Source organism: Mytilus trossulus, chromosome 14, assembly GCF_036588685.1.
Source record: "Mytilus trossulus isolate FHL-02 chromosome 14, PNRI_Mtr1.1.1.hap1, whole genome shotgun sequence".
NCBI lineage: Eukaryota > Metazoa > Mollusca > Bivalvia > Mytilida > Mytilidae > Mytilus > Mytilus trossulus.
Window position 1 is genome coordinate 25,620,130 of NC_086386.1, and position 11,858 is coordinate 25,631,987.

The window sequence follows — 11,858 nt, forward strand, 5'->3', positions numbered from 1 at the left end:
TTGAAAATAAACTAGTTTTATGGTTAACAAAAAAAATTTACTGTTTAGAACAAATATATTCAAATTATGTATTTTTTGTCTGATGGAGCGCTTTTTCCTTGATTGTTATGTTTGACGTCATGACTTAATTTTGGACCGTAACATCTTATAACCGGATCAATTTACTTAAAAATAGAAACAAGTCTTAGATACATAAAAAAAACCTTCAAAACCTGTGATTGTAATAATCCATATGCAATACTTCCATATTTTTAGAAATCCAAGTCTAAACGAAATTTGGATCGGATTACATGTTCCTGATACAAAGCAACCAAATTATCGTGTATGGACGAATAACTGTTTTCCGCCATATTGGTTTCAAAATTGGTCACCTTCTTTGAATATTGGGGATGATGATTTATGCACTTATGTGAAAGTAGAAAGTGGAAGCATGTATTGGTTTTTAGCTGAATGTGGAACAGATACAAAACCATTTATATGTGAATCAAACACAGGTAAGGTTTACTAAAAAAAATGTTCTTTGCTTCATTCGTGTATTATCATTGGATTTATTTGAAGACAATATTTTGAAATGCAGTCAATGTTCAACACTTCGTTACAGTTAACCTTGTTCATGTGTCTGTTAAGAATCTTTGAATAAACAATTATCTTTTAAAATGTGTAAAGTTTTGATTATTTATAAGAGAATAACATAAGTAAACTACTTTTACTAAATCTGTTTACGAGAATTTTAATCAAATTATAAGAAATAGGAGTTGTCTCATAAAAATAACATATTTACCTACGATGATATGTTTGAACAAGCGCTAGCCATTATGTTTGTATTAAATAATATCAGGTTCTCTTTTAGCTATCTGTGATTCTGGAATTTCATATGATATTGAAGGCGATAAACGGGCACCTACTGGAATGAGTGGAATAATGCAGAAAAACCCCGGAACTGAACAAGAGTGCATGGATCATTGCAATGGGAAACCTATCTGCTGGGGTTTTCTATTTAACCCCACTGTACCTAAGTGTGTGATGTATGATCAGTATGACGATCCTTTTAGAACAGATAATGACCAGATTGATGTATCCGGTGAAGACCTGTATATGAAGCGGTGTGATTTTGATTGTAAGATTTCCCCTCTCGTTTTATGAAGAAGACAAATAATATTAAATACGGTATAACATATTTGTAATAATTTGAAACCGTGCAAGAGTAGTCAAGGTCGTGTTGGAAATAATATAATTTGAATCTTTGTTTTTGTAGAAAGATATTGTATTTCCATTTCCAGCGATACGAGAGAAAAGAATTCTAACAAACATAAAGAAAATAAATATATACATGTATATTAAAAAATAATCTGCTACTCCAATTCAAGACAAAGAATTGTCGGTACACAAAATAAAACACAATGTACCCGTTATATACCTTATACGACAAATTTCTTATAAGGTGACTTGAATTTGTAATCAATCTGTAAATCTAAATACCTCATTAGCTTCTTCGTGTTTTTCAGCTATATTTATATTTTTATTGAACAGTGGATTTTGTTTTTGGAATAGTCTAGATATAAAATTTCACAAAATGTCAATATTTGTATCTATGATGAGTTTATTCTAACGTTTATATTTGGATAGATACGTTAGTTTTAATTTCACATTAAAAATAGTCATAGGTCGTGTTTATACCTTAATTATAACTCTTAGGAAAAGTATATTATATTTAATATGATAAAGAAGGAAAGGATACAATTCTTCAACAAATTCGGCCAACATTTTATGTTTTGACAGTATATCATTCTGATTATGCATATTGTAAGGACTTTCTAGTCATATTACACACCAAGTCGTGTCAGGATTTCCCAAAGAAAAAGTTATGGTCTATTTTTCATTTGACAATCATGACAACATTTTGAAAAGGACTAGACAGGAAAAACCTTAAAACCTGAATTAACGTTGACATACTTCGTATTTAGTAATTACTACAAATGGTATACAAAAAAACATAAATTATAAAATCACCAAATATTCTACTTGTATTTTTTCCAGTAAATGAAGATACTAATGACTTGAGTGTGCCAACGTATGATGGTTGTGGATCTGTTGTTATAAGTGATTGTGTGGTATGTGTGCCTACAACGGAGGAATCAACAACAAAATATCAAACATCAGAAAAAGAAACAACTTCTGTGAAAGTTTCAACTGCAGATAAGACAACAGAAACAACATTACCAACAACAACTGAACACTACATGACATCTACTGTAGACAAATCAACGTCTGATCTGCACTCAACAACAATTCAGTCCGAAACCATATCAGTAGCGAAAACTAACATTGATCTAACAACACAGAAGGAATTTACAACACTTAGCGCAGGTATATTATGATATAAATTAAAAAAAAAAATGTGAAAGACTGCCTCATTCTATCAATAAATGATCAAGGGAATTAACAAATAATTACAGTAATAGAATAATGTTACACACAGTGCTGTGATAACGATAAGTAAGCTTTTTTTTAAGCCAACTGAATTCACATACTAGTATATTGATTATTACTTTCATGTTAATGTCTGAAGTCAAGAAAATACTTTGAATACATTTTCTTTTATTATGAGCCTTGAAATATTTGTATGTGATATAATTGCTCACTATCTTTCAAAATATTTAATTGTTTTATCAAATATAAGTCTTACAAAAATGTACACTAACCATTTTAGTAGTTAACTTTTATTATTTTAATTTCTTGTAGGTAAAACACCATACTGTGTCTGCACATGTAATAATGTAACAAACCAAATGTCATTGGAAGAACGTATAAACGAAATAGTAAATGAGATTAAAGTTGACAGATCAAAAACATCTTCGTTTACGAGAAAACACACTTCTGCTTGGGATTCACGAAAATCGTCTGCTAGTATTGGATATGTAGGCATTGCAATATTGATTTCGATTGCTTTCTTGTTATTGTGTCTAGACAGCTCTTCCATTATCTACAAAGTTTTTGCAAACCTCAAGAAATCGAGTACCAGAAAATAAATATTACACAAACTAACAGACACGAAGAAGACTTTTGCCGAAAACAAAATAAAATATTTTGCCGACAATACACTTAATTTCTTCGTCATTTTGTCTGCGAATGAGACACTCTTTCGTCATGTTCAATCTTTGCTTTACATTGACTCGAAGAGTTTAACAATAAATGTTTGATATTCGTGATCATCAAGTCGTTTGGAAAATGACAAGTCTTACCATTACTTCTATGTTTATATATACGACGAAACTCATATTTAACGTATGAAGTCACCTGATCGTTTGTTATTAATTTTTAAATTATTAAATCGAAAATCTGATTTAACAAATAAAGGCAACCGTAGTATACCGCTGTTCGAAATTCATAAATCGATTGAGAGAAAAAAACAAATCCTGTTTACAAACTAAAATTAAGAAAAACACATCGAATATAAGAGGAGAACTACGACACAACAGAAACACAAAAACCAAATTGTAACACACACAGACACGAACTATAATATGAAAATGACTATTTCCCTGACTGGGTATAGAACGTTTTAAGAACAAAAGTGATGGGTAAATGTTTTAGAACATTCATATCTTTTTTTTAAATAGATCTTTTATTGCACATTTCTCTGCTGTTTACAACTTACTCGACTCACAGCATTCAGTCGGGTACACCTGTAAATGAGTTACTGTTTAACCAGGGAGATCATACAGTTAAAATATATATCTATTAAATATTATTAGTTGTACAATATATATTAAAATATAAATACATTGATTTTGACAATTTGTTTTTTACCATTTCGTCAATTTGTACTTTCTATTGTCCGATATTGTTTATAAATTAAATCGTTGACTTTAACTATGATCAATATAAGTTCACGTGAAAGTTGAGATGATCGGATGATTAAAGAATACCACGTGTATTGATCATGAGCAGAAGGTTCTCATCTAATTAAAGTGTCTCTAATGTTGAATTTTGAAAAATTTTCAATAGTTTTTTGATATTTTTATAGAAAGCATCATGAGTTATTGTAAAATATCAAAGGATTTCTAGTCGGTAAATAGTACAAGGTCAAGTTTAGTAAACACTCATTATTTCTGTTTGCATCCCAGCATCTATATTGTAAGTAAAAAAACCAAGGTAAGTCCATTCAAACTGACAAAATCAAACGTAAAATCAAACATCGAAACTTAATACAGGCATATTCCAAATATATGGTGGGTTGTACATTTGTTTTAGCTAGCTAACACTTCAAGTGGTTTGAACGTTGATTATGGGTGCTTTATATTGACAACATTTGGGTGAGCAACACTTACAGACACTCAACATTTATATAACATTACTTGGGATCATTAGCAAAAACCTGTGCAGAACATACATAATATAGTATAACTAATTAACAAGTACACCAAATGTCAATCAGGTACAAACATATCAACAAACCAATAACAGTCAACAAAAGAAGTTGATAGTAAATTTCTCAACTGCTGTTAAATTTTATTAAAGACGCCATACAAACAGTTTTGATATATATTGTTTTGACAAAAACGCCGGTGCAAAGCTTCTGTAGTTGTAAGTACATACCGTATATAGAACATACTGTCTCGATTTAGTATAAATTAAGTAAATTATATATAACATGTATAAGTACAAGTTATAAACAAAATTGAATAACACTGTAAACAATCTCCTTCTTCTGAATTACATATAAGGACCATCTGCACCATAAACGTCAAAGGTAAAAAAAAAACGAAGAAACGACAAGGACATGCATAAATACACAGTCAACTCAAAAGTCACAGGATAGATAAACACAATAGCACGAAGACAAATAAGAGAAAAATATATAATACAGAAAAAGGTACATTACTCCAACACATAGCTTTTGCAAATGAAGGCTAATAGTATTATTTGTGAAGTAGACACCTTATAGTTGTCTATATGGCTTTACAATGAACTTTTTAACAAATAGAAAGAGACACTGTCCCGATTTATATGCCGATGGCAAAACGATTATGGAAATTTCTAAATCGGGGCTGATCGTATCCAGATCGGGCTATTCGTAGTGCCATCTTTAACCATCTTTAACCATCGGCCACTTTGTCTAGCCTTCGGGACAACTTCGGGAAGGGTTCTAAAATTTTTAACATGTTAAAAAATCCCAAAGGTGCGTCCGATGTTGAGGGTTCGTATTGAGTTCGTATCACCATCCTCACCATTGTTATGTCACCGGTATTGCATCTTTGAACATCGTATTGCATTCGTGTTTCCATCGTTTCTATCGGGCAGTTTTGACATAACGATGTCTACACGAATGAATCACGAAGCTACCCTAAGGTCTTACGATGGCAACACGACTTCGTGAAGACCTCGTAATCCCGTCGTGTTGCCATCAAATAAAAGTACGAAGGCGACAAGATGGAACTACGACGGCAATAAATTCAGCTAAATGTAAGTTAATTTTCGCGCTAAAATACATTTAAAGTGCCATGCGCAATATGCACTGGTCAGTCTAATACGACAGTTAAGAAAGACGTTCACAAAACATGGAGCTCATATCATATGATTCTATGAGAACAAGAATGACGACAGCGTTGTTTCTATTAATTCAAATGGAACAAGAAAAGCAGCTATTACAGGCTCAGGATTTACTTTTACAAGTAAAATGGTTTTTTTTGTCAATTTTTCATATCAGGTAATATAATGATAATCATATACGCGCCTCGTACACCAACACTGCAGGTACACGTTTATAGGGAAACCAATTTTTTCTTCATTATTCTGATACTGTATGTATCGTCTGAGTTGTTGTCACACGAATGTTTACTCCATAACCATTTTGTTTTCTATATGTCATATTTTGCCGCATTTGTTGCTTTCCCCACATCCCTCCTTTTGTCTTTATTATTATGATATTTTCCTGGAAAGAGCTCTTTTTGAATAAAAGGGATCAAGGAACCCATAACCTTACCTTTAAGATAGATCAGTAAACATGGGCATAATTATGGGTGATTATTCAGACTTGTGCACATATTTTACAGTTGAAACAAAGGCTTAGGCAATGCCGAGCGTGGCATCCCCTCGTATGTATCATATTGGGGACAAATATGGACACTATATTTCTATATGAAACATGCAGAAAATGGTAAATTGAGTATGCATATTTGATACATAAACTATTTTTTTAAGAAAATTAAGCAAAACATTCAGTAACTGGAAATACCTTTAATATTGTCTTTAGAACCAGCAGGTAAAACATGAGCAACCAATTTCCTGTGTATTATGCTTTTTCAAGGAGCAATAACAAGTTCATCTGCATGACCTTGACCTTTGGCCTTGAACGTAAGAAATGTCAGATCATTACAAGGAGGAACAATATACCAAATGAGGTTAAATCTTTTAAAGCATATTGGTTTTAGAGTGTCCACAAGGGTGATATTGCCTTGTATTACAACTGCCACTGTGACCTTGTATCGTAAGCTGTACACGACGTCTTTTAGACATCGTATGGCTATCCCGCCATCATCGTAATCCATCGTGTTGCCTTCGTAATCCATCGTGTAGGCTTCGGTTGATATATGAAGCTTAAATACCCGTCTTCGGTTTACCTTTGTATGTCCATCTTTTGCTATCGTATATAGTTTTGGCACCATCGTATAGACTTCGTTATTCATCGTACTTGCTTCAGTCACTATTTGGTATTTTAACGAGATCGGGACCAAATTCGTACGAACTTACAATTTTCGTATTCGGGTGTACATCGTATATAAAAATCCCTATGTCCCTAAGTCTCTATGCAATTGAAAAAATCAAGAAATTGAACACATTAGACTAATGGAAAACAAATGTCAAATTCAAGACTTGGTACTCTTTTTTTCTAATGTTAAAACTGATGAGAAAGACCTGACTTTACAGATATGTAAACCTCTCACTTGTATGAAAGTAGCATGCCAGTCCAATATTTTCACAACAATGTGTGAACAAAACAAACAGACATAATAGGTTAACTGTCAAATATATGGGAAGAGCAATCAAATTTGTGTTATAATTTTGATCACTAAAAAAACAAGCAAAAATGTCAACAACGAAAACATGTAATTTAGGAAAAGCTCATCAGCAAAAATGAAAGAATAGAACACGACAATTGGTTATAGCATCATAATACAATGCCGGAATGTATAATTACTGAGCCACACCAAAGGGATCTAGCCAAAAATGGAAAAAATCGGAAAGCTAATAATTTATAAAGACAAATAAAAGACCATTTAATAATACGTAAGTAGGCTTACAAACAACGTCTGCATTGAAATCTACACTTCGGGACCAAGAAAAGTTTCTTTTTAAGTTGATATTGAATATTTTTCAATAAAGTCTTGGTATCTTCCGATGATCATTTTCAGAAAAAGGACGTGAAGTTATTTTACAGTGCAGCTTTTTTCACAAAATTTTGTATGAGTTAAAATACAGCATATTATAACTTACGATCAATTTTACTCGTAATTTTTTTTGTTAATAAAGACGCTGGTTCATAAACTTTCTACTCCGATAAATGCTAGTTTAAAAAGAATAAGTAGCAGCTGCAAGCTCTTGAATACGAAATGATGCGTGAAATGTATATCTTATGCAGATGAAGTTGGTACATTGCTACTTACCCGACTAAGGCGGAGGGAATTAATAACTTCAAAATTGAAATCGTCTCGTTTAAAATAGATTATGATACTAAGATGACCGCTTACTCGAGGAATAAGTGTAAAATGAGTAGGATGAAGTCTTTTTTCTTGTTTTAATCTAACAAAGTTAATAGAAATAGCACATCAATAAAACTGTCTGTTACGTCACATGATCTAGCGTTTTTCATCAATTCGAAGATTATTAAATATTTCACTTGTTATAACTAATTTAATTATCTTATTAATAATCAATTTACTTATTGATAATCATTACTAATCGATAAACGAGAATTGAACTTCGGTAAACTTCTGTGGCTTTAATTTACACAAATAAGCAAACAGTTTGTCGGTTACATATACAAGCTCATATCGTAAATATTTAATCGCGCATAAACAAACCATACTTTGAATATAACAAGTTTATATAACAACATCATGTACTAGGGAATCAAAATTGTAAATATCAACTAATATATTTATTTTCAAAATTATAACAGTTCATTTACCTTCTTTCCTTCAGTAAATATCATTTATCAATAAGAAGGTTCATTTGTCAGAATTAATTGCACGGTTAGGATCACTTGATATTACGAACACGGTATAAGATACATATATTCTCATAAGTAGCAAGCTCGAGACACACAGTATCAGAGGCTGGATGGTACAATGGTTTAGCCGTGAAACATGTCATTGAAACCATCGAAGCAGTACTAAAAATCTTATAAAACTTTTTCATTAATAACATAAGATAAAATCCATTTCGATTGTTAAAAAAAATAACAATTGACCATTACAAAATCCAAAGGAGTATGGGTAATAAGTTTGAATGTAATCCAAAATTAGTTTAATTGTTTGTTACGTTACAAACTAATCACGTTGAAGTTTTGAGAAAATTTTACATATAAGAAAGAAGATGTGGTATGACTGCCAGTGAGCCAACTCTCCATAAGAGAACATATGATACAGAAATTAACAACTACAATTCACCGTACGTACGACCTGCAACAAAGAGTAAAGCCAGTTCCGCATAGCCAGCTTTAAAAGGCCCCGGCAATACAAATGTAAAACAATTCAAACAAGAAAACTAGCAGCCTAACTTATGAACAAACAAGAATGTGTCCCTAGTTCACGGATGTCCCATCCGCACTATCATTTTCTATGTTCAATGCACCGTGAAAATGGGGGACAATGTCTGATTTGGCATTAAAATTAGAAAGATGACATCATGAGGAACATGTGTAACAATTTGAATTGACTTCAACTTCATCAAAAACTACCTCGATCAAAAACTTAAACCTGAAGCGGGAGGGACGGATGAACGAACGAACGAACGGACCAACATCCCAGAAAACATAATCCCCATAAATGGGACATAAAAATGAACGTAAACAAATATGTAACACACCAACAAATGACAACCACTGAATTACATGTCCCTGAATAACAGACAGGCATACCCAACAGAACATGGCAGAGAAAACATGTTAGAATGTATTTGATACTGAAACTTATTCGGTAAAGGAATAATTGAAGTAAAAGGAATTATTTGTTAGAGATAGAGATTTTGTTTCAGTTGATATCTCTACCTATTTTATTTTACTTGTTTAACATTGTTACACTAAATAACTGAGTATATATCTGTATTTGTAAATAAACTTATCTAAAATACTTGGATAAGAAATTTTTCGAAATTCGCGTAACATTCCCAGAATTTTTTTTATCAAGAAGTATCCTTCAAACAAAATGTTATTATGTTAAAGTTTGAGGTTTTAAAAACATTAGTAACAGGTTTAAGTGAAACATAGAGTTATTACGTCGTCAGTAGTGACGATTTGAAATTAAGTCTCGCTATGAACAGGCAGATGGACGGAACTCGCGGAACAAGAGTTGCCTTAAATATCGTCATTCGTCGCATGCCCATCTTACAAGAAGAGTAGAGGAGTCACCGAGAACTGCCGATTGAAATATCGTAGCAAATGAGCTCCTTTATTACCTGTACCATGTGTTCCTGTTATGCGTAATACTTTGTGTTTCGTTTACTGCTTTTTTATGTTTTGTTAATGTAATTCCGTTGTCTGTAAAATCATAATTTATAAGTGACGTTTGTTTAACATGTTTAAGATGAGTATTATTTTAAGTAAAAAGTTTATCGCATTTGTTTTTTAGAAATATAATAGACATATTCTGAGTTTTACAGTGTCGACGCGATGACTTATGGTAAAAGCACAGGAAAATATTGTGTACCAAAATATTGTGTACCAAAAAGCCAATCTGTTTAAACAAAATCTATTTGGTATTGAGCTTACATTGAAACGTTGTTTATTAAATAAAATAAATCTCAATCTGGTTTTGAGGTATACAGGAGTTTCCATACTATTACAGAAGAAAAGCTACATTTATGTTTCTGTTGCTAGATAAGTAATTGACCTATTTCCCCACATTGATTTTTCCTTTTGGATCTGAATTAAAGAATGTTTTATCATGTTTACGCCAAAATGACATTCAATATTTCCCAACAAATAGATTTTTGAATAAATTGCTTGAACGAGCATGCTGACATAATTTGTATATACTAATATGAAAAACCAATATGGGAAGGCATGACGTATAATATATCATTGAGGTGAAAATATAGGATGAGTGGAATATAATGGTATTTAAAAATATGTGGCTTATCACTTTTAAATTTTCGATGGAAATCCGTAGTTGATATGTTTCCAGATACTATAAATATCTTCAGATGCTTTAGGCGTTTTGTTAAGTTTTTTTGTATTCCATTTGAGTGTTTAATTTAGCTACTTGGTTAACATGTTAATGATTTCATGTTTTTCTTTTTTCGATCAGTATATTTGATATTTAAATTCTTTTATCCTAAATTTCTTTTTTTTTATTGCCGAGAAAAGTCAATAATATTTTGAAGCTTTTAATTAATCTGAATCTATTTAATGTACATGTAGTTTATTCAATGAATATTAATAATCTTATTACATTTCATTGTTTACAGAATTAATACACATCCACATTTGTTTTAACTTTAAAACTTTTATATTTATTAAATTTTGATAACACAAGTACTCAAATTTTCACACTTATGTCTTAAGTTTATTGATTGAGATTTTGTAATATTTAATTTTATATTTACAATTCAATATAGAGGGAAACCATGCTGATAAATCAACAATAATCTATGAAGCTAGGTCCAGTATTTACAAACCATGCTGACAAATCAACGATAATCTATGAAGCTAGGTCCAGGAATTACAAATAACAAGATACTATTCTTTTTGTATTGCCAAATTGCAGAAGAATAAAAATGTTACCGTTGGGTAAGTGATCGTACGTTCCATGCATTAGTTTTACAAATTGTCATGCTTACACATCGTGAAGTGATTAACTAAAAAACAAAATCTGTTTACAACACCAACAAACATAAACATACTTTGCATACATATAAAGATATATTGGAAATAGAACTTACTTCAATTTGAAAAAAAAAGAAAAAATATTTAGATAATAATATATTTAAAATATATGATAATGTGTATTATTGACATTTTGTTTAATATTTTAATCTGTATGTTATTCGAAATGTTATACCACGTACAAAAAAATGTAGAACAGTTAAAATTTAATAATGAATATAGATTAAATATATATTTCGAATAACAAACAGGTTTATATACAATGATACTTGTAAATTATTACAAAGTTCATCGCTGATTTTTAAATTCATTTATCTATTTTTGAATTTTCTTTATGTGTTGTTTCTTGTATATTAAAATCACAAAAATACTGGACTCCAAGGAATATTCAAAACGGAAAGTACCTAATCTTATGACAAAATCAAATGATAAAGCGCATCAAACAAATGAACAACAACTGTCATATTTCTGACTTGGTACAGGCATTTCCCAATGTAGAAAATGGTAGATTAACGTGACGTCAATACAAAAGGACGCATTCATTATCTAGCGTGGCCAGTATATTTACATCAGCAACCGAAAAATCTCAAATATCATATTACAAATCTTCAAATATGGTAATATGATTCCAATATTCAAAAAAAATAATTTAAAAAATCAGTTATTCACTTTACACCATAGAAGAAAAACTCGTCTGTATTTGCACGCATGGTTTGCATGAAGAACCGGAAATGAACTCAATACTCAGATA

At 31.1% G+C, this 11,858-nt stretch overlaps 1 protein-coding gene across 1 annotated transcript; it reads left to right on the plus strand.

Annotated features, from left to right (window-relative positions):
- The first annotated feature begins 288 nt into the window (after positions 1-288).
- On the plus strand, positions 289-3,035 carry LOC134695701 (uncharacterized). Its single transcript, XM_063557067.1, has 4 exons — positions 289-494; positions 851-1,117; positions 2,038-2,367; positions 2,743-3,035. The coding sequence occupies exons 1-4, from the start codon at positions 431-433 to the stop codon at positions 3,027-3,029; spliced, it is 948 nt and encodes a 315-aa protein (XP_063413137.1). The 5' UTR covers positions 289-430; the 3' UTR covers positions 3,030-3,035.
- The last annotated feature ends 8,823 nt before the right edge of the window (positions 3,036-11,858 follow it).